The sequence below is a fragment of the Tamandua tetradactyla genome, chromosome 7, assembly GCF_023851605.1.
Source record: "Tamandua tetradactyla isolate mTamTet1 chromosome 7, mTamTet1.pri, whole genome shotgun sequence".
In the NCBI taxonomy this organism is placed as follows: Eukaryota; Metazoa; Chordata; class Mammalia; order Pilosa; family Myrmecophagidae; genus Tamandua; species Tamandua tetradactyla.
The window spans coordinates 60,252,645-60,277,433 of NC_135333.1; the positions used below are offsets into that span (position 1 = coordinate 60,252,645).

The 24,789-nt window shown below is 42.3% G+C and overlaps 1 protein-coding gene across 1 annotated transcript in view; it reads right to left on the reverse strand.

Annotated features, from left to right (window-relative positions):
• Nucleotides 1-444: 444 nt before the first annotated feature.
• The window catches only part of TUBA8 (tubulin alpha 8), a 28,846-nt gene continuing 4,501 nt past the window's right edge, over nt 445-24,789 (reverse strand). Inside the window, exons 2-5 of the mRNA XM_077169546.1 lie at nt 17,472-17,694; nt 15,858-16,006; nt 3,466-4,146; nt 445-757 (exon numbers count right to left, since the gene is read on the reverse strand). Coding sequence (XP_077025661.1) covers nt 464-757; nt 3,466-4,146; nt 15,858-16,006; nt 17,472-17,694 — 1,347 coding nt within the window. The 3' untranslated portion in view covers nt 445-463. The remainder of the gene's footprint in view (nt 758-3,465; nt 4,147-15,857; nt 16,007-17,471; nt 17,695-24,789) is intronic.

Genomic DNA, 24,789 nt, shown 5'->3' on the forward strand with positions numbered 1-24,789 from the left:
AATGGAGGATAAATCTGGAAAGTGCTTGGGCCATGCTAGTGACCCATTCATGTGAGCCTCTGCTAACTCTCACCCCATCATCTTCCCAATCCCCAAATCTTTGCTTTCCTCAAATGCCCACCATTCCCCAGCCAACAGGCTGTGCTTGGGGTGGACTCAGCCCATTCTGGAATTTAAACTTCTCGTCAGACCTCCTCACATGTGTAACGTAGCTTCACCCTAACCCAGAGACAGTGACCCTTCTTTGATGACACCAGCTGCTCTTACCCAAAGGAGAGTCTGGCAGAGCCCAGCATCCATTTTTGGCCCATTTACCCATGGGTACTGAAATCGACCCCCTCCTCTTATCTAAGACAGAAATCAGGCTGGGTTTTGGAGTATGGTGTTACTCTTGAATGCGTGAATGTGATTTTTGAGTCAAGCAGCATAAATAAAAAGACACAGTCAAAGGGAACGTGTATATTTAAAATTCCTCCCCTTCATTTTCTTCTTCAAATGAATCGGTCCCCACTTCTTCATAATCCTTTTCCAGGGCAGCCAGGTCCTCCCGGGCCTCAGAAAATTCTCCTTCTTCCATTCCTTCTCCAACATACCAATGCACAAAGGCCCGCTTGGCATACATGAGGTCAAACTTGTGGTCCAGGCGGGCCCAGGCCTCCGCGATGGCCGTGGTATTGCTCAGCATGCAGACGGCCCGCTGGACTTTGGCCAGGTCCCCTCCTGGCACCACGGTGGGCGGCTGGTAGTTGATGCCCACCTGAAGAACAGAGAAAGGGAGGAACAACAGAAGAGGCCACAAGTCAGTCAAAGGATAACAGGGTGACAGCTTCTCCAGATGGGGGCACTTTGGTAACCACCATGTAGCAGCCAGGCACAAGAGTGGGAATGGGACTACAGAACGGAAGGTGAGAGGAGGGAATCAGGAGGTTAGGGAAACAGACAGGTAGAGAGAGGTGAGTGTTGGAGGGAAAGTACAAGCAAGTGGGATCAGATACAGGCAAGTCCAAGGGGAAGGGCTAGAGAATAGAAATACTAGAGAGAAAAGGAGAACAGCGATGATAATAGGTAGAAATGTTTAATAGGAAGATTCAAGTAGGACAATGAATGAGATTATAATGAAAGGGGGGGCGTACAGTATATATTTATCTCTAAAAAAGAAGTAGATGTATTGTAAGCAAATTAATTTCTAGACTTATAAAGCTTGTTCTTTCCCAGATGGTCATCTGAAGTTCCTATTAGTCAGGCTGCCAATAAATTTAGGGAAATTTCTCTGCCAAGGGTGAAGAGCTATTTTAAAGGTCACGGGAATATTCTAGAGCAATAAATAAAAAGATCCAGAAGATCCTGGGGATAGTATCAGTGTCTGTGAGCAAGGACTCCGTCAAAGTTGGTCAGAGGTTTTGCCTGTCCTAGCTAACTTCCCAAGCAGCGTGGTCAGGTCCCCCAATCTAACCCCAGCCCAGTCTGATGACGGAGGTACTATCCTAGAACAAGCCCTTCTGCACACAACATATCCCAAACCTAAGCCAATCCTAAGAGCCGAAAGATATTGGAAGAAATCTAGGGTGACAAGCTATAGTTTTATCTATGGGACACTGAAAATCACAGTGCTATAAAAAAATATCTCTCCTACCCAAGCCACCATGCCTTAATTGACAATCTCTGATATTCCTTGTTTTAAAACACATCTGCTTTTGAGGGTGGGGTGGGAGCAGCAGCAGAACCTGGAGGAAAGGCCGCCAACCCATTAAATGAATCTGCATTGCCTATCACTCCTCTCAGACACAAGAAGCATCTTGGTGGGTGGAGGGCAACGCTGAGAAAGGGGCAAAGGGCAGAGAATAAAAAAGGAAAGGCAATAAATATAAACAGTGCCAAAGCACATATTTTGCTGGAGTTGACCCTGGCCAGCAGAAACCCTGTGCCCGGAGCCACCCCGCCTTTCTTCTGAGCAGTAACCCCATGACCCAAGTCAAGTGGGGACAACATCTTGGGGAGGATTCAGGAAGACAAAGTTCAGCAACTCCCACCCCATGGCATGTGCTTTTCTGAAGAGCAACTAAAGATGCTAGCTCTACCTAATTTATCTTTCTGGAAGCCCTTAGAGCTTAGCTTAAAATAAAGGAAACACTTCCTGTTAAGTTTCACCCTACATCTCTCTCATTTTTCTTTTTTATCCCATTTTCTCCTACTAGCTTGTTCTGTTTGTTTCAATTTTAAAAAGAAAAAAAAACTCCATTTTTTTAAATTGCCTTGATAAGTTTTGCAAGAATGACTATGACTGTCACACACAAATAGTAGTCTAAGGGGGAAATGTCATGTACATCGCTAGGAGTAGGACAGGAAGGAAGACTATCTCCATGACCCAGCAGGAGATCAGCTAAGTCAGAGCTTCACACCCAAACGGGTCAGCTCAGAGGCGGGCATGGTACCGTGTTTTGTATGCCCCAACAGGGAATAAATGAGGCATGCACATCTCTATCTCCAGCAATTGGTACCACCTGTGGTACACAGTAAATCTTTGAATGATTAATAGCATGACTGGAGACAATGGGGGAGTGGGATCTAGAGAAAGTGAATGATGGTAATTATGATATTGGAATCTGATAAAGGACCGTGGGAACCCAGGATAAAGTGGTCATGTTAGGCACAGAAGTTTACATGCAAGAGATAGCCTGCATGTCCTGCCAATTCAGCACAAAGGGGAGGCTGCTGACATTCACCAGTGCTGGGATTCGAGGCTCTTCCCTGGCTACTCTATATCTCTCCACTGACCCTCAGAGTTTACTGCTTACAGAATGGATATTTAATGTTTTAAAATAAATTGGGAGACAATATCAAAGGATGGAAGCAACCCAAATGTCCATCAACTCATTTGAGATATATATATATATATATATATATATATATATATATATATATATATATACACACACACACAAACACAACGGAATAGCTCTCAGCCACAAAAAGGAATGAAGTTCTGATACATGCTAAAACATGGATGAATCTTGAAGAGCATGACGCTGAGTGAAATAAGTCAAACCCAAAGGGATAGATACTGTATGATTCCACAAATATGAAAAACCTAAAATGAGCAAATTCATAGAGACAGAATGTAGGTTACAGGGTACTAGGGCTGGAGGGTTGGGAGATGAGGAGTTATTGTTTAATGAGTACAGAGTTTCTATTCGGGGTGATGAAAATTTTTGAAAATAGATGGTGTCAAAGACAGCAAAATATTGTGAATGTAATTAATGTCACTATATTGTACACATGAAAGTGGTTAAAATGGGAAACTCTGTGCTGTGTTGTATACTTTGTGGAATGCATATCAGTGTGTAGGTTGCATATTGGTTCATGAGCCTAGAGTTTGCACATTATTCTCCCCCATCCTTGGTAATCCTCCTCTACTAAGGTTGTCTAAGCAAGTGTCTATCTCCTCTCTGATTCATCAGCTCTCACCTTGAAGCCTGTGGGACACCAGTCTACAAATTGGATGGTTCTCTTGGTCTTGATGGCGGCAATAGCGACATTCACATCCTTGGGCACTACGTCCCCTCGGTAGAGCATGCAGCAGGCCATGTACTTGCCATGCCTCGGGTCACACTTCACCATCTGGCTGTTGGGCTCAAAGCAGGAGCTGGTGATCTCAGCCACAGAGAGCTGTTCATGGTAGGCTTTCTCAGCAGAGATGATGGGAGCATAAGTGACCAGAGGGAAGTGGATGCGAGGGTAGGGCACCAGGTTGGTCTGGAACTCGGTGAGATCCACATTGAGCGCCCCATCAAAGCGGAGTGAGGCAGTGATGGAGGAGACAATCTGGCTGATGAGGCGGTTGAGGTTGGTGTAGGTGGGGCGCTCTATGTCAAGGTTCCTGCGGCAGATGTCGTAGATGGCTTCGTTATCCACCATGAAAGCGCAATCTGAATGTTCCAAGGTGGTGTGGGTGGTCAGGATGGAGTTGTATGGCTCGACCACTGCAGTGGAGACCTGTGGGGCTGGGTAGATAGCAAACTCTAGCTTGGACTTCTTGCCATAATCCAGGGAGAGGCGTTCCATCAGCAAAGAAGTGAAGCCAGAGCCAGTGCCCCCACCAAAACTATGAAAGATCAGGAAGCCCTGCAAGCCCGAGCAGGCATCTGTCTGGGAAAGATAGGACAGGAGAAGAAACTATGAAGATAAACACGTTTCTGAGAATTCTCCCACAGAGCAAAGCCAGGCAACACACCCATCCCTCCACATACTTCTGTGGGTAAAATTAAAATACAGAAGGAGTTGCACTGATCTTGGGACGACTGGTTAACATATAGGGTGATAAGCCTGTCCTTCCCTTGGGCACACTCATGTTAACCTCTCTAACATGTACTCTCTCTTTATAATAAACTTCTCTTTTTAATAAATTTTACTACTTATTCCTACTGGCCCTCTTATCTCTAAATTCTTTTAGTTTCAAGACCATCGAACCTGGATCAGGGCTCAGCTGGCACCATTGCTATCAGGGCACCGGATACATATTCTGGCAAGCCTGCCAGGAGTGATTTCAAAAGATCACAGGAGAGCAACATCGTCCACGTGAAATGCCAGCCCCAGAGACCTGTATTTCATGCAGTCTCTCCTCCCTTTGCTCCTGCTAAGTCCAATGTTTGCCATAAATTACAAATCAGAAAGTCATCTTCAGAAGAAAGAGACTTTTAAAAGAAACAAGAATACATCTAAACAGGACCTGCCCATCTGTGACATGTGTTTGAAACAGCTCAATCTGGATAATTACTAAAAGTGGCATCCTGGACACAGAACTCCTCTGATTCAACAGCACACCAGCACACAGGATAGCTGTCCACATTCAAGTGTGACCGGGACATCATTATATGACAAAATAAATGGACACGGTGTGGGGAGGGAGTCAGTAAGCAGCTCTAAATGAGCCAGAGCATACTTGGGTTCCCCCAAATGCTGTTGTTCCCTCATTTCCACATTGCAAGATGTAAACTTGTAATCTCCTTCCCACCTCAGGGACTTACACAGAAGAGGTGGCAGAAAGATTGTGAGAGTAGTGAGATGGGGCAGATTGTAACATCATAATGTTTTTGTATTTTCCAATATCCCCCAGTCTTTCCAACATTGTCAGCAATTATGCACATTCCTACATGTATTCTTTCAACTCTGAAAATAGCAAAAACGTATCCCTCAACCTCCCCTTAAAATTAAAAGGATAGAATTCGTTCAGGAGGGATTGAGGCAGTATAAAATAGGACAACTGTCAGCCCCTGGTTTCCTGTTCAACTCTGAAAGAGTAAACAGATAACTGCAAGTCCCTAGTTTCTTATCTAGCTTCAAAGGAACTAATACAGGGCTGCAAACTGCAGCTGCAAACTTCCTGAGATGAAGATTTCCCTAAAGCCCCCAAATTGCCCCAAAACCATTGAAACTCCCCAAACCATAAAAGCTGGCAAAATTCTGGTCCCAAAGCAAACTCTTAGTTAATAATAGGAAGAATAGGTTCATAAAGATGGTTAACCATTTGCTCAAAGACAAATTTTAGGTATGTGACAACAAACCATGAATTCTGCTAACTACCTCCTCCTAGAACAAAGAAGATTCAAAGGTTACTATGGAAACCTGCTACCAACAAAACTTTTCTATAAAACAAGGTAGCCCACTCCACTCAGTGCCTGTCTCTCCCTTGGGTGCGCCCGCCATTAACCTCTTAATGTATACTCTTGCTTCTTAATAAACTTTACTACTTATTCCTAAAAAAAAAAGAAAGAAAGAAAGAAAGAAAGGAGTGGCAAATTGCACATGCATTTACAATTTACACATGCCTCTGGGTACATGAAGTTTCCAGCCCAGGTTTGGTTAAACCAAAAGTGACAGAACCACAGTGGTTCTGTGGCTTTTCCCTTGAGAGCCCTAATGCCCTGCTCAATTCCTCACCCTTGTCATTTGATTTCACAAGAATTGCTGAACTCCACCTCTCAGCCCAAGCTTGGAAGGCAGCCCAGGATCTCAATCTCAAGAAATGTAAACAGAGTTAGGGGACCTGAGTTTAAATCCCAACTTTGCTGTTTCCCACTTGTGAAAAGTCAAGCAAGTTATTGAGCTTCTCCAAACCTCCATTTCACTTTGGTTAAAGTGGGGGCAATAAAAATATTCATGGACTTTCAGGAAGATGGCCAATAGAGTAGCTTGGGATTAAACCTGCTCCATGGAAAAGTTAGAGAAGGGACAGGATGGTGACTGAGGTGGTGATTCGGGAGTACAGTTGACTTGAGAGAGCCTTCTGCACCACATAGGGCAACCCTGGTTGCAGAGGCCAAGGAACTAAGAAGCAGAAGCTGGAGCCTGGCATAGAAGCACGGAGCCCACGGGAGTGCACGGACAGGAGCCAGGAACTAGGAAGTAAGCCAGGCCACATTCCTTGGGCGCACTACCCTCACCAGTGCAGCCCCATGAATGGTGACTCACCCCACACCCCATCCACCTGAACCCCGTCACCCACTCCCATTCCCTGTGCTCCAGGTGCCCCTACTCCACCAGCCCCTAGTGCAAGTACCTGCCCCACACCCCCACCCCAAGAGCGGCCCAATCCACCTCTCCTGCACCCCTCGGAAGCACTATCTCCCCCTCCCTGTTCCCTGCAGGCTGTTGCCAGCACATAAGGCTGTGGGCACTAACCTCCATACCTAGCTACCCACACCCCCTGCCCATAATGTCACACAGCCTCAGCGCGCCCCTGCCCCAAGCTCTGTGCATCTGTTTATGGCACTCCTAGGCCCACACATGTACACAGGCCCCCAATCACATCATTCAGCTCTAGAAACCACACTTTACAGCAGTCCTAGAACTGTGCATGTGCATGGCCCTCAGCCACACTTCCCAGCTCTGAGAAAGTGCTGACCTGCACACCCGGGTCACATCTGCCCCCAATCCACAAAGGCGTAACACTGACCTGCTGCTACAGCTCTATGAATGTGCACAAAGGGCCCCATGCCTTAGACCAGTGCACACCAGGGTTACGCCCCCCAGACCAGTGTACCCACACAGCTATATCCTCTCTGGCCGCTGGGTGCCCACTTTCACAAGCATCAGCATAGTATCCCCAACCTGTGCCTATACCTGCCCTAAACAAATCACTACACTGACTGCCCCACCCTGAACCCTGCTCCCTGTTGTACAACCATGCAGCAAACACAAGGCCTTAGACTACTGAAAGAAATCAACTCCCAAAGTAAATCAATCATGATATTTATGTGCCACAAAGAAAGCAGAAGATCACTAAGCATATCACAATGCAGACAGACAAAGCCCTGCCTAATGACCAAATTAAAACACCAAAGGAGACACAGACATTGGAACAACTAATCAAAGATGTTCATACAACTCTACTTAATAAAATAAGTGAGATAGCAAATGACATAAAGGAGATCAGCAAACAGTAGAAGAGCATAAAGAGGAATTTGAAGGAATAAATAGAAAAATAGTGGATATCACAGAGATATAAAGACACTGTTGACCAAATAAAAAACATGCTAGAGCACACAACACCAGATTTGAAGAGACAGAAGAAACAATAAGTGATATAGAGGACAGAATAACTGACTTTGAAGACTCAAAACAGCAAATGGCAAAAAGATGGGAAATTTGAATTGTATCTCAGGGAAATGATAGACAAAACAAAGAACACAAATATAAGAATCATTGGTGTTCCAGATGGAGAAGAGAGGAGTAAAGGGCTAGGAAGAGTAGTTGAGGATATATTGGGAGAAAACTTCCCAATCCTCATAAAGGACATAAATATACAAGTCAAATAACGCCAATGAACTCCAAACAGAATAAATCCAAATAGGCCTTTCCCAAGACACATACTAATCAGTCTGTCAAATGTTGACGAGAAGCAGAAAATCCTGAAAGCAGCAAGAGAAAAGCAATCTACTACATACAAGGGAAACCAAATAAGCTGAGTTCAGACTACTCAGCTAGCACCCTGGAGGCGAGAAGGAAGTGGTATGATATATTTAAGATCCTGAAAGAGAAAGACTTCCAGCCAAGAATTCTGTACCCATCCAAATTGTCCTTTAAAACTGAAGAAGAGATTAAAGTTTTCAAAGACAAAAAAGTCCTGAAAGACTTTGTCAACAGGAGACTGGCCCTAGAAGAAATACTAAAAGGAGTTCTGCTGGCTGAAAAAAAAATAAAAGGAGAAAGAGGTCTAGAGGAGGACACAGAACTGAAGAGTACCACTAAGGGTAATTTAAAGTACACAAAGAGAAAGAGGGAAAAGAATATCTAGATCTGACAAATAAAATTTCAAAGAATATATAGATCTGACCAATAAAATAAAAAGATAATATGGTGGATTCAAGAAACACCTTTTCAGTAATAACTTTGAATGTTAACGGACTAAACTTATCAATTAAAAGATACAGAATAGCAGAATGGATTAAGAAACATAATCCAGCTATATGCTTCTTACAAGAGACTCATCTTAGACACAAGGCTACAAATAGATTGAAAGTGAAAGGATGGAAAAAGATTTTCCACACAGGTTGTAACCAAAAGAAAGCAGGAGTAGCTATACTAATATCGGACAAAATAGACTTTAAATGTAAAGACATCATAAGAGACAAAGAAGGACACTATATACTAATTAAAGGGTCAATTCACCAAGAAGTTACAACAATCATAAATGTTTATACTTCCAATCAAGGAGCTCCAAAGTACATGAGACAGACATTGGCAAAACTGAAGGGAGTGATAGATGTTTCAACAAAAATAGTAGAAGACTTCAATACACCACTCTCCTCTATAGATAAAAAAAAAAAAAAAAAAAAAAAAAACAGAAGATCAACAAGGAAATACAGAAGTTAAATAAGTTGATAAATGAATTAGACCTAACAGACACATATAGGTCATTGCACCACAAAGCACAAAGATAGACATTCTTCTCTACTGCTCATGGAAAATTCTCCAGGATAGATCATATGCTGGGGCACAAAACAGGTCTTTATAAATTTTAAAACATTGAAATTATTCAAAGCACTTTCTCTGCCCACAATGGGATGAAGTTGGATCTCAATAACCACCATAGAATGAGAACATTCATAAATATATGGAGATTAAATAACACACTCTTGAACAACCAGTGGGTCAAAAAGAAATTGCTAGAGAAATCAGTAGCTATCTGGAGATGAACAAAAATGAGAATACAATTTCTCGGAACTTATGCGATGTGAAAAAGGCTGTGTTGAGAGGGATGCCTAAATGCCTATATTAAAAAAGAAGAGGGCACAAAACAGGTCTTTATAAATTTTAAAATACTAAAATTATTCAAAGCACTTTCTCTGATCACAATGGGATGAAGCTGGATCTCAATAACTACCAAAAAATGAGAACATTCACAAATATGTGGAGGTTAAATAAAACACTCTTAAACAACCAGTGGGTCAAAGAAGAAATTGCTAGAGAAATCAGTAGCTATCTGGAAATGAATGAAAATACAACTTATCAGAAATTATGGGACTTCAAAGGCTGTGCTGAGAGGGAAATTTATTGCCCTAAATGCCTATATTAAAAAATAAGAAAGAGCAAAAATCAAGGACTTAACAGCAAACCTGGAGGACCTGGGAAAGAACAACAAACTAACCCCAAAGCAAACAGGAGAAGAGAAATAACAAAGATTAAAGCAGAGATAAATGAATGGGACAACCACTAGAAAGAATCAATAGAAAGAATCAATAAAACCAAAAGTTGGTTCTTTGAGAAAATCAATAAAATTGATGGGCCACTAGCAAGAATGACAAAGTAAAAAAGAGAGAGGATCCAAATAAACAAAATCAGAAACCAGAAGGGGTGCGTTACCACAGACTATGAAGAAATAAAAGAAATCATAAGAGGATACTATGAACAACTATACGCCAATAAACTAGACAACTTAGATGAAATGGACAAATTCCTGGAGACATACAAACAAGCTACACTGACTCAGGAAGGAATAGAAGATCTCAGCAAACCAATCACAAGTAAAGAGATTCAATCAGTCATCAAAAATCGTCCTACAAAGAAAAGCCCAGGGTCAGATGACTTCACAGGGGAATTTTATCAAACATTCCAAAAAGAACTAACACCAATCCTGCTCAAACTTTTCCAAAAAAATTGAGGAAAAAGAAACTCTACCTAACTCATTTTATGAAGCAAATATCATTTTAATACTACAACCAGGTAAAGATGCTATAAGAAAGAAAAACTACAGGCCAATCTCCTTAATGAACATAGATGCAAGAATTCTCAATAAAATATTAGCAAATCGAATCAAATAGCACATTAAAAGAATTATACACCATGACCAAGTGGGGTTTAGACTAGGAATGCAAGGATGATTCAACACAAGAAAATCAATTAATGTAATACAGCACATTAACAAATCAAAAGGGAAAAATCACATGATCATCTCGATTGATGCTGAAAAAGCATTTGACAAAATTTAGCATCGTTTTCTGATAAAAACACTCCAAATGATAGGAATCAGAGGTAACTACCTCAACATGATAAAGGGAGTATATGGAAAAACCAATAGCCAGCATTGTACTCAATGGAGAGAGGCTGAAAGCTTTTCCCCTAAGATGAAGAACAAGAGAAGGAAGTTCTCTGTCACCGCTATTATTCAACATTACGCTAGAAGTTCTAACTAGAGCAATCAGGCGGGACAAAGAAATAAAAGGCATCCAAATTGGAAAGGAAGAAGTAAAACTCTCATTTGCAGATAATATGATATTTTACTTGGAAGATCCTGAGAAATCTACAGCTAGGTTACTTGAGCTAATAAACAAATTCAGTAAGGTGGCAGGATATAAAATTAATGGGCAAAAATAAGTAACATTTCTATAAACAAGCAATCACCTAACTGAGAAGTCAGTCAAGGAAAAAATTCCATTCAAAATAGCAACTAAAAGAATCAAATACTTAGGAATGAACTTAACTAGGAACGTAAAGGACTTGTACACAGAAAACTACAAAACATGCTAAAAGAAATCAGAGGAGAACTAAATAGGTGGAAAGACATTTCCTGCTCATAGATAGGAAGGCTAAATATAGTTAAGATGTCAATTCTCCCCAAACTGATCTACAGAGTCAACACAGTACTAATCAAAATTCCAACAATCTACTTTGAAGATTTGGAAAAGCTAACTATCAAATTCATCTGGAAGGGAAAGAGACCCTGAATAGCTAAAAGCATCCTAAAAAAGAACAAAGTGGGAGGATTAACACTTCCTGACTTATAAAACCACAGTGTTCAAAACAGCATGGTACTGGCACAAAGACAGAAGCATTGACCAATGGACTCGAATTGAGAGTACAGAAATAGACCACCAAATCCATGGTCAACTAATTTTTGACAAGGCCCCCAAATCCTCTGAACTGGGACAAAATAGTCTTTTCAATTATTGGGCATGGAAGAACTGGATATCAATAGCCAAGAGAATGAAAGAGGACCCCAATCTTACATCATACACAAAAATTAACTCAAAATGGATTAAACACCTAAATATAAGAACTAGCACCATAAAGCTTCTGGAAGAAAATGTAGGGAAGCATCTTCAAGACCCTGTAATAGGAGGTAGAGTCCTAAACTTTACATCCAAAGCACAAGCAACAAAAGAAAAAAAAAATAGATAAATGGGAACTCCTCAAAATCAAATGCTTCTGTACCTCAAAAGACTTTGTCAAAAACGTGAAGAGGCAGCCAACTCAATGGGAGAAAACATTTGGAAATCACGTAGTAGGCAAAGGTTTGATTTCCTGTATATACAAAAAATTATGCAACTCAACAATAAAAGAACAAACAACCCAATTATAAAATGGGGTAAAGATATGAATAGGCATTTTTTTGAGTAGCAAATACAGATGGCTCAAAAGCACATGAAGAGATGCTCAATTTCATTGGCTATAAGGGGAATGCAGACCAAGACTACAATGAGATACCACCTCACACCTATAAGAATGGCTGCTATTAAACAAACAGAAAACTATAAATGTTGGAGTGGATGTGGAGAAACTGGGACACTTTTGCACCACTGGTGGGAATGTATAATGGTGCAGCCACTATGGAAGACTGTTTGGCTCTTCCTTAGGAAACTAAATAACAAGTTGCCCTATGACCCAGCAATAGCACTACTTGGTATATACCCAGAAGAGCTGAAAGCAACAACACAAATAGACATTTGCACACCAATGTTCACAGCAGCATTATTCATAATCGCCAAAAGATGGAAACAAACCAAATGCCCATCAACAGACAAGCGGATCAACAAAATGTGGAATAAACATATGATGGAATATTATGCAGCAGTAAGACAAAATGACGTCCTGAAGCACATGACAAGATAGATGAGCCTTGAGGACATAATGCTGAGCAAAATTAGCCAGACACAAAGGAATAAATACTGTATGATTCCACTTTTATGACCAGCATAAAGGAATAATTAGAGGCTTATATTATAGAATATAGGGGACTTAGAGGCACATAGAAGCTAGAGATAGGTGAACCGTTAGCTAATGAGGTTGAACTCCAGTGTAAAGGAATAGATAGGAGCGAAGGTGATTCTCTAGTGGGTATATAAGTAATATTACCAATTGAAGAAGAACAAGATTGAAAGGGGTTATATAGACCTATGTGTCCTACTGGTTCACACTAGAAATACGAATTAATTCTCACAAGAATTACTTCAAAGATATTATTCTTGTATAAAGAGTGTTTAAGTCCAGGGAATAGGGAGAAAACTGCTATTGCATGCTATGAGCTATGTTCAAAAGGAAACCATCAGCACTACCACAGCAATAGCAGAGGTAAATAATGAGGGGAGGGACAAGAGTTAAGAGGAAGTTTAGAGTTCCTATTTGGCCAGGGTGTGTTTATTGGTTTTCTTTCTCTTGGGAACAATAAAATTATCTGAAATGGAGAATGTTGATGGACTGTGGACTTTGGGCACTCTACATGATGCCCAATGAATGCAGGTGGCTAAAGGATGCACTGATGGAGAAGTAGATTGGAGAATGAGGGTGTCTACTTGTGAATGAAGGTTGTGCTGCTACAAAAAGGAAGAATGTCATGAGGCATACGATGATGTGAATGAACATGTGGGACATTTAGTGAGACAAAATAAGCCAGAAACAAAAGAACAAGAATGGGTATAGTCACCTTTAGAAAATGCTTAGAAGAAAACAGGGGCCTAGATTGTAAGCTTTCAGAGCAGACACATTAAGTCCGGAGTGGTGATTATTATTTCTGGATTTTGAGAGGCTTTTTTCTATATATAACCTGATATTTTGAGATAAGAACAAAGCCGAACAGGTTGGGGTTAAAGTAATTCAGAACATAGGGGTAAGGAAGACAGTGTCTATATTTTAGAACCACACATACTCTTTGAGACCAATGGAAGAAAGGTTTATTTGATCTGGAACTGAAATTTTCTATAGTGTATAATCTAATTCAACCTATCTGTATAGCTCATTTGAACAATTGAAACACAGGGAGCCCAGAATAAGAAAGAGGTCCTTTAATTCTGTATACATTATTGTAACACCTGGATACATTTTAGAGTATATTAAGCAGATAATCAAAAAGTATTGACAAAGTCCCCTGAGGGATGGGAGAAAGAACTTGGAACTATTAAACCTTACTATCAGGGAATCCCCTGATACTGTGTCAAACTTTAGGGACACCCAAATCAATAGGCCATGCCCTCGATCATGAGGCTTACTCTTGTGAAGCTTATGTAGATAGCAGAGAAGTTTAAACTTTACCTATAGGCATGCCTAAGAGTTACTTCTGGAGGACCTCTTTTGTTGTTCAGATGTGGCCTCACTCTCTCTAAGTCCAACTTTGCAAGTTAAATCATTGCCCTCCCCCCTATGCGGGATATGATATCCAGGGATGAAATTCTCCCTGGCAATGTGGGAGATGACTCCCAGTGATGAATCCAGACCTGGTACCGTGGGATCAACAATTCCATCCAGACCAAAAAAAGGAAAAGTGTAACTAATAAAGTATCAGTGGCAGAGAGAGTTCAAATGGAGTCAAGAGGCTACTCTAGAGGTTGCTCTTATGCAAGATTCAGTTAGACCTTGCTACCTATCATAACCTGCCAACCGCAACCAAGACCATTCCAGCCAATCCTAAAGAACACCTAGGACAATATATAAGATTCCATGAGGGTCCCATGCACTAGAGTATTTTCCAGAAACCTACAACTTCCAGATGGGTCCCTGGTCCAGATAAGTCCTGAAACCTAGCCCAGCCTCTCCGAAACATCAGATAGTTCCATCTCCCTATCCCATAGTAGTGATAGACCCTTCCAATATGAAAAATTTAGAATGGCCACAGCCCAAACACCCCTAAAGAGAGGGATGGAAAGATCAAAGATGATGGTGAAGTTACACAGAGAAGATAGGATTTAACAAATGAATATGAATGCTGAATCATTAAATTGTTATCTATTTTAGTCTCCAGTATTTTAGAACAGCTAGAAGTACAAACCTAAAATTGTGAAATTGTAACCGATGTCAAATTCTGAAATATGTTCTACAACTAATTGTGATGCTGTGTTTTGAAATTTATAGCTTTGTGTGTGTGTATATATACTTTTTTTCACAAAAAAAAAACACACGTGTATATATATATATACGGGTTTTTTTTTTTCACAAAAAAAAAAGGAAAAAAATTTGATTGTGATGAAAAAAAAATTTAAGCCCTCCAGCCTCCTACTTTCTGGAGCAGCTTGGAGAAAAAATCTGAGAGGATCATATGGTAGCCCATGACAGACTCTGGGAGCTGTCCTGTAACCACTTGTTGAAGAGTGCTTTAAAAAACTATTGCTTTTTTATTTCTTTGCTTTGTATATATGTTATACTATACAATAAAAAAAGTTAAAAATAAAAAAAATAAACTTCATGCAAGAAAAAATATTCATGAGGTTTTGAGATGTGTATAAAAGATTATAAGGCTGGGATCATTACGCATCATGATGTGTTGAGCCAAGAGCTGACATGGAGTCAGCACTCAATATAGCTGTTATCAAAATGAACAGAACTCAGAGTGCCATAAAATGTTCAGACTGACTGGATCATTCACTGAGTCGTTCTGCATTTTGGGGGATCGCAGGCCCCTTTGAGACTGATGGCCCTATGACCCCTCCCTACACAGAAGAGTGAACATGTACAAAACAATGTGGCATCCTTGGCTCCTAGGTAAAATCTGATGGGTCGAACCGCTTTTGTTTTATACCTAAGAGAATGGGGGCTCAAATAGATAGAGCAACCCACCCTGCAACTTGGAGTTTTGTAGCCTGACCAACCTGGTTCAATCTTAACTCTGTCACTTTCCAGCTGCGACCCAAGCTAACTTATTGAACTATCCTAGCCTTCAATTTCTTCATCTGTAAAACATAGGGAAGAGACTTCCTTCGTATCATTACTAAGGGCATTCAATGAAGGAAAAATATAATGTCTGGCATTTGTAAGTGCTCAAACATATCAATTCTCTTCCAAGTTAAATGCTTTGTAAACTAGACTGCCAACAAGCAAAGACCAGAGCCTTCTTGATACCTGGAGTCTTCCCCAGATGCTAACCTGAAGTATTAAAAATATTAATAGGGCATCAGCCTATAAGGTAGCCCATGATGCCCAGGTGCGGGAAGGGGCACCTTTCTCATGAATGCTTCTTACAGAGCACTAGCAGAAAATCCCCAGCCCCTGGGCCCTCCATCCTGTAGCCAGGAGTCTGTGCAGCCTGGGCAGGGAGGCACAAGCCCCAGCCTGTGCAGTCTAGCCTGGAGCAGCCAGTGCTGTCGGGCGCTTACCAGCTTCCGGATGCGGTCCAGCACCAGGTCGATGCTTTCCTTGCCCACCGTGTAGTGGCCCCGTGCATAGTTGTTCGCGGCATCCTCCTTTCCTGTGATCAGCTGCTCTGGGTGGAACAGCTGGCGGTAGGTTCCTGCCCGAACCTCATCTGCCAAGAAATGGGACCAACAGGTCTTCCTTGGTTCCCAGGGGAGAGGCCTCCCTCCCTGCTGGAATAACACAACACACCCTCTGGGTTTCCGTTCCCCCCAGCTGTAAAACTCCACTGAGCTGAAGCCAGAAAACCACTATAATAAATCCACAAACAGCTAAGAGGACTGCAGGGTAATAGAGGCACTAACAGAGCCGAAGTCTGTGCTCTGCCGGCTGGAACCTTACAAGGACTCAGGTTTACAAAGTTCACTGCACACCAAGGCTGCTTGCCATTTCTTCCCCTTCCACCTCCACCCCTCAAGTCTTCAGGTGTTCAGGCTTCAAGGTTACCTGATACCAATAAGTTTACCCAATTTCACCCTTCTAAAAATGTTCTAGGCATGCATAGAGAGATTCATGGTGATAAGCCCAGATCCTACATGCTCTCGTGGACTGTCCCACCCTCATCTGCACCCCAAAGTGGCAATGATACGTGTCGGGCATGGCATGTTTCAGAACGACTCTGAAGCCAAGCTGTGCTTCAGGATCTTGAGGAGCAGGAGCCCTTGAGCTCGCTCATCTCCAAGGAACCTCACCAAGTAGACATATGAATCGACCAAGATGCCTCAGTCTCCCACTTCATCTCCTTTCTTCTGTTTAGGTTCCCTCTACCCACCCCAACCCTAGAGAACCAGCCATTTGCACAGTAGCCTGGGAGGATCACCTTTCTGCATCTCTGCAAAGTACCAAGGCGAGGGGGGGATACCTGGGGTCCACTGTCCCTAGAAATTGGTGTTCAGGCATCAGAGGCATGTGCCAGGCATCTCCGAGGATCTAGTCCATTCCTTCCTTGATGGCCCAGTCTCACAGCTGAGGCAATCTCAGTGTTGAGCTGAGGATTGATCCAGGGGTCAAACCCAAGAGGAAGTGGTAACGTGGGGCAGGAGGAATGAGGGGAAAGGGCAGGACAGCAAGAATCCTGCCCCACACAAGTCAGATGTACTCTGTGTTTTCCAAGATTCAAATGGGGTACACTCTAGAACTACAGGCCCCTGGCTGTTATTCCATTTCATGCATAAGATCCTGTAAAGTTATATCAGACCTGTGGGGCTGACTACAACTAGAATAGAATCAGAAACCTATACTTTGGGTGGTTGACAACCTGGGGAGCTTCTCATCATTTCTAAAATTGTTTTGTTGACTCTTAGTGTTTGGTAACAATCCTGACAATTTTGGTCTCTCGGCGAGAGTAAGGGAATTCCATAGGGGCATTTTATTTCACATAGAGTAGAGCTATCATGGGGGAGCAGAGGTCCTTGATCCCTGTTGTGAGATTCCCCAGAACCATGGAGACTCTAAAAAGCTAATAAAAGTCATGTTTGTTCAGCATCCATGGAGATTCTACTTCCTTAGCCCTCATGGGCCACAGGCTGCAGTTTTGCGTTGCATTTTCTGGGGACAGGGCTCTGTGCCATACTCACCCACCACCGTGGGCTCCAGATCCACCATGACCGCCCGGGGCACATGCTTCCCATTGCCAGTCTCGCTGAAAAAAGTGGTGAAGGAGTCGTCGTCATTGATCTTGCTGGCCTGGGTGCCAAAGGTGCCATCTGCCTGGATGCCATGCTCCAGGCAGAAGAGTTCCCAACAGGCGTTGCCAATTTGAACTCCCGCCTGGCCCACGTGGACAGATATGCATTCTCTCTGGGGAAGGAGAACACAGTGTCAAGGTTAGAGAGTCCTTGCCACCATCAACCCACCCCAGGCCAGGTTTTGGCCCCAGATCCTCCACCACTGAGGATTCCAATATTCCAGGAAATCACCCAGCCACATTCCCCTAGAGTCAGGAAGCGGGGCAGAGTTGGGTCAGGAAGACACGGTTGTTTTGTGTTTTACTCTAAAGGTTGCTTTCCAGAGTTAATCTCTGAAAGAAGGAAAATAGAGCAGATGATGCACAGGGGAAACAAGGGGCAAATTCCAAATCTGAGACTCCTGGCCTAATAAAGATGGCCAAAGGGAGAAGGAATGACAACAGCAGAAAGTATCCTTAAATTCACACAACACACAGTGGCAACCTCCATCTTCATTCCCAGACCCTGACTTTCTTAGTGACATCACATACACACACACACACCACAGTCCTGGAATATCATATAGCCATCGAACACTCCCGGGAGGAATATGCTTTGGAAGTGTGTCTCGTGGGTGTCATTCGCATTATGAATAAAAAACATAGGAATAAGGGTTGTGTTAGTTAGATTCAGTTGTCAACTTGGCCAGGTGAGCATACCTAGTCTTGTTGCTGAGGACATAAGCCAATGGTACGTGACCTCATCTGTTGCTAATTACATCTGCAGTCGGCTAGGAGGCGTGTCTGCTGCAATGAGTGACATTTGACTTAATTGGCTGGTGCTTAAATGAGAGAACCCAACGTAGCACAGCCTAAGCAGCTCGGCATTCCTCATCTCAGCACTAGCAGCTCAGCCCAGTCCTTTGGAGATGCAGAAAGAAGTCACCCCGGGGAAAGTTGTTGGAACCCAGGGGCCTGGTGGAAAGACCAGCAGAGACCATCCTGTGCCTTCCACATAAGAAAGAACCTCAGTGGAAAGTTAGCTGCCCTTCCTCTGAAGAACCAACAAAATAAATCCCCTTTTATTAAAAACCAATCCATCTCTGGTGTGTTGCATTCCGGCAGCTAGCAAACCAGAACAAGGGTGGGTGCGTCAGTGGGTAATTTGAGAGTTATAAATTAGGCTCTTCCAGAACCCCGAGAAACTGGAACATCCTTGTCGCCACTACCATCTGTCCCCTTGCCTATGTCAAGCCAAGTGTTAAATAAAGCTGACCTTTAGAATGCCCAAAATTTTCTCTTGGTTACTCAGTGTGAGGTCGCAATCCTAGAGCTAACAACTTAGGATGGGGAGTTGTGTGTGAGTGTCTGTGAACAGGATGTGTGCGTGTGTGTGTGTGTGTGTGTGTGTGTGTGTGTAAAAATGTACTAGGAAGTTCTGCTGGGAAGAGGGAATCAGCACCCCACCTATAGGAAAGCAGTGGCCTGCTAAGTTGGGCTCTATGCCCATGTTGCCCGGCAGAGCTGAGCAGGGAAGTATGTGCCTGCTCTGTGGGTTTCTATTCTTATCTATGACCTAGCCTGGAACTTTCCAGCCCCGGGTAACCCAGACCAGGAGCAGAGTCTCCAGAGGGCATGGCTGGGCCTGGAAGCAAGGGGCGTATGGGGCTCCTAGAACCTGGAGAATTCTCTGGGCACAGGGGAACAGGACGACTGTCTTGAGTAACATCTCCACGGTTCAGCAAGAACTGAGTGGTTCCCGGCTCCTGCCAGGAAAAGGACAGAGTGTAGGGATTCCCAATGGCCAGTGTATAAATAAAGGAGCCTGAAGGCCAGCAAGGGGCTTCACGAACAAAGTTGCCCACACCCCAGCACTGAAATCCTGCCTTCTCAATTTCCTTGCTGTGTGATGTTGGTTGAGTTACTTAACCTCCCATCTTAGGTTGGTGGTTAAGGATTAAATGGGGCACAGAGGGCCTGGCACATTTTTATCACCTTGTAGCTCTATTCTCCACTCGGAAGAAGTGCACAGGGTCCCCAGTCCCTTCTCCTTCACTGTGGGGTTTATTTTCTACTCCATCTTAGGCCCCAGTTCAGGCCTAGGAAAAGCAGTGTTCTACACCCAGCACTCACTCCAGGGCCAATATGTAGCCACAGCTTCCTAGGGTGGTGTCTAAAGCTAAGGGGACACTGACCAGCTTCCTGCTGGGTGATGACACCTTCAGAGCCCCACCCTACCCCACCCACAGCTCACCACTCCCCAACCACCTCCCAACCCTATCTGTGGTGCTGCTGGGCCTCCAGGCTGCCCTCCCTTCTAGAACATTCTGCCTTTTCAGGAGAGATGCAGGGTTACTTCAGGAAGGCCAGAGGTCATGGAAGAAGAAGAAACCATCCTGAGTACCTGAGAACCCCTGTTACAGTAATAGCAATGGTTTTAGCCTCTTTTGATGCATTCCTATAAACTCACACTAGGAATCAATACGCCAGTCTTCACAGAGAGGGTGTCTCCCTCTTTCTCTCCATCTCTCTCTCTCTCTCCCTCCTTCCATATCTCTCTCCCTCCCTCCCTCCCTCTCTCCGCACATACGCAAGCACACACCTCTCAGGAAAAGCTATTCTTCCTGTCAAACTAATTCACAAGAGTAATTGAGGGCATAAAATAAGCCCAGAAACAACCAGCAGGTGTATGGGTGCTCCCCAAAGCCAAATCTAAAGAGAAGAAAGGTCTCCCACTGCCATTCTCCTAACAGGAACCAGAGACATTCAGGTGAAGGGAGAGGATGCACAGGATGAGCCTGGAATATGAGAGTCAACAAAGATCTCCGAGCCAACCTGAAGAGGCGCCCACTGCCTAAGATGAGACCATCTGAGCATCTAAAAGAATAACAACAAAACTTGGCTGAAACAAGCTGTGGATACAAAAATCCACAAGTCCATACTGTTTTTTAAAAAGTGAACCTCCAGGGAGGGAAAAAAAAAACCTCATCTGTCCCCATCTAAACAACCCAGTTAGTGAGGGAAATCTCTTTTTAAGCAGAAGAATGAGCGCTAATAAATGTCGAAGGAATGATAAATTAAGAAACACTGAGACATTACAGCTTCGAGTGATTGATTTGTACAAGGATGCCAAAACCATTAGGTGGAAGGTCCATGGGCATTTCCATGGCACCAAAGAATCATTTGTTGGTCACAAGTAACTACAATAGAAGGATCCAGCTGTCACCTGCCTAAAGCTGTGGTCAAACTCAACATGACTGGTAGTGAGACCGCCAGCCTAAAGGGCCTTTTGATGTAATGCAATACGACATACACACCGCCACCTATGGGAAAATTGTGTCAAAATTTCCAGCCTTAATCCAGTAAATCTTTAGATTTAATTTGCATTTTACAGAAAGCACAGGGATCAGAGGGACAAGGTAAGTGACATCGTGAGGGAACAATAAAGTAAATCCAGAAGGTGGGTGTGGTAGATAGACATATTCAAGTCCCAAGCCTGGTCCAGTAGCTATGGCCCTATTTGTAAATAGGACCCTTTGAAGATTTTAACAGCTAAAGTGTGGACTCATTTGTGAATGGGATCTTCTAAAATCCTATTTCAGTGTAGTCAAACAGAATCAGGGTGGGCCTTTATCCATAGTACTGGGAGGCCTTATAAAGAGAAGCAGGAAGTCAGCAGAAACCAGAACAGCAGACGTAGGAGACCAAGGTCATCACCAACTGATAGGAGGTAGGGATGCCGGCCAAGGATTGTGGCAAGCCAAGCCAGAACACTAAACACATCAGGGAGAAAGCATGACCTTGCTGACACCTTGATTTTGCACTTCTAGCCTTCAAAACCATGAGACCATAGATATGTGTGGTTTAAGCCAATTCACTGTGGTATTTGTCATAGCAGCAAAAGCCAACAAAGGCATTCTAGCGGGCTGCAGCTCTAGTCTTTTCAATTTATGAAAAATAAAGGTAGTGGGAAGGATCGGTCCACATTTTTTAAAAACATAATTATAACAAGGCTTTTAAAGTTACATGGAGTTATCAAAAGGAAAATTAAAAGTTATATGACCCCTCATGGAGCTCCAAGGATCTATGCACATCCATGTGGAACCCATCTTCTGTGCCTGCTCCCAGTGAAGGAGCAAGAAGCTGTATGAGCTTCCATCAAGCTTGTCTAGTTCGGGTACGGGATAGCTTCTGCAGCCACACTCAGTCTGATCCCCATCCCCCATCTACCTGGCAGGGACTGCTGAGCCACTCAGGAAGTTCTACATAGATGAACAAAGAGCAGACCCAGGGCTAAAGCCCTTGGGAGGCCAGCTCCTATGCCCAAAAAAAGGTCACCCGTCTATCATAACTAGGGACACTCCTAGAATGTTTAGGATATGAGATCACCTGATAGGATGCTCTCCCCCATTATTTTACAGATGGAAAACCTGAGGTTCAGAGAGGTAAGGGACAGAGGCAAGGTCACATAGCTCTTGATTGTATAATGATAGAGCTTTTAGAATGTGACTACGTGATTGTGAAAACCTGTGTCTGATGCTCCTTTTATCTAGGGTATGGACAGATGAGTAAAAAATATGGATAAAAAATAAATTATAAGGGGAACAAAGATTAAAATTAATTGAGTAGATTGAAACACTAGTGATCAATGAGAGGGAGGTATAAGAGGTATCGTATGTATGAGATTTTTTTTCTTTTTTCTTTCTTTTGCTGGAAAGATGCAAGTGTTCAAAAAAATGATCATGGTGAATGATCATGGTGATGAATACACAACTAGGGATGCTATTGTGAGCCACCGATTGTACACCATGTCAAGGATGTTTGTATGTTGTATACCAAGTACAGAATGTTTGCATGTTAAGAATGTTCATGTTATATTTTGTTTTGGTTTGATAATAAAAAACAAATTTTAAAAAAAGTACTCTCTTTTCATTAATTGCTTACCTCAATAAATTGTTATCAGCATTTTCTGAATTTTTTCTATATAACATCCTTTATAAAAAACCAACAACAACCAAAACAAAAAAAAAACCTGCAAGAAACAATCAAAAACAAGACAGGTATCTACAATTTTAATGTTTAGTCACTGGCCCGACTAAGATAGCACTATTATAAAATTCACAAATATCTTTGTTGCTCTGTGCAAATCTGACCTCAGATATTTTATCTATTTGCATTTCTTCCATCTCATTAACTTCATGTGTTTCAATCATCAATTTTCTCCGAAGTATGACGTGTCCCTCCAGTGAATCTCCCACTTACCAACCATCCTCATGAGTAATAAATCAAGTGAAATTAAGGGGGTTGGATCTCTAAGAATAATTCCTAAACACACACTACAATTATTCAAAACACACTGAAAGCACTTTGGCATTTAGGTAAATCATGCATAGCATCGTAGATATATTTCTTAAAAGTGGGGTAACCATGGTTTAGGGACCTGTAAAATGGATGAATGATAAAGCAATGAATAAATCCATTGCAATGAAATGGCCTTCTGGAAACTAAATGATTCGGTGACTTGGCTTAAGAACTGGTACCTAGAGGGAAAAAGTACTCAGTTTGGTGTAGAAAGAGCTATCATCTTATCCCAAGCTGTAACACTAACTAGCTTTAGCAAGTCTATCTATCTGCACCTTCATTTCCTCACCTAAAAGAACATTAATTCTGAAAATATCAGAAAGTTGTCTGGAGTGTAAATGCAAAATTATCACATGGAAAAAGATGAGTTTAAAAAAAGAGAGAAGGTTTGATGATGAAGGGAAGTACCTGAAACTGTAGAGCTGTGTTCCAGAGGCCATGTTTCTTTTTTATTTTTTTTAATATTTTTATTGTAAACAACTAACAAACACACAAACATTCTTGACATACAAACATTCTATACATGGTTACAATCAATGGCTCACAATATCATGACATAGTTGTGTTTTCATCAGCATGATCATTTTTTTGAACATTTGCATCTCTCCAGCAAAAGAAAGAAAAAAGAAAAAACTTACACATGCCATACCCCTTATCCCTTCCTCTCATTGACCAATAGTATTTCAATCTACTCAATTTATTTTAACCTTTGTTCCCCTTACTATTTGTTTATTTCTTACCCATCTTTTTTACTCATCTATCCACACCATAGAAAAAAGGAGCATCAGACACAATCATGATCATCCAACTAACCATGTTTCTGGAAGATGATTGTATAATGATATACATTTGCAATGTGACTGTGTGATTGTGAAAACCTTGTGTCTAATGCTCCTTTTATCTAGGGTATGGACAGATGAATAAAACATATGGATTAAAAATAAACAAATAATAGGGGGAACAAAGGTTAAAATAAATTGAGTAGATTGAAATACTAGTGGTCAACGAGGAGAGATAATGTATGACATGTATGAGGTTTTTTTTTTTCTTTTTTATTTCTTTTGCTGGAGAAATGCAAATGTTCAAAAAAAATGATCATGGTGATGAAAACACAACTATGCAATGATATTGTGAGCCGTTGATTGTAACCAAGTATAGAATGTAAGTCAAGAATGTTTGTATTTTTGTTTGTTGTTTACAATAAAAATATTTTTTAAAAAAGAATGTCTGTATGATTGTAAGTTGTCATTTTACAATAAAAAATATTTAAATAAAAAATTTAAAAGATCACATAGCAGGCGGGCCATGGTGGCTCAGTAGGCAGAGTTCTTGCCTGCCATGCCAGAGACCTGGGTTCGATTCCCGGTGCCTGCCCATGTAATTAAAAAAAAGATCACATACCTCTGCCGTCAAAGAGCCTGTACCAAAATCCATGCCCATACCTACACCAATGCAAGCCTGATACCACATAACAAGGGCAAGCTTATGGTAAAAGCTTCAGAGCAGAAACCAAGAATGGTTCGTGGCGGTAATTCTCTTTGAAAGTGTGTCATCTGTCTCTGGTAGCTACAGCCAGAAATCTGTTCCTTGGGGCTGGTATGTGCAACTGGGCAGTGGGGGCAGAGGACCAGGTGGCACAGCAGAAGATTAAGTCCGACGTTTACTGCAAACTCATATTTCAGATTCCCTACTCTAGCCAATCAGAGCTCATGCCTTCTCTCTCATCTCTCAGTTCTATTTTGAATCTGGGCTTGTAGAGCTCAGAACAGTTCTGTGTCCCTGGGGCCCATGAGGGGAGGGGCTGCCTGTGAGCTGCTGGAGCCTCTGTCCAATAATCCAGGGGAGGAAGATGAGGGAATTCCTTTCCT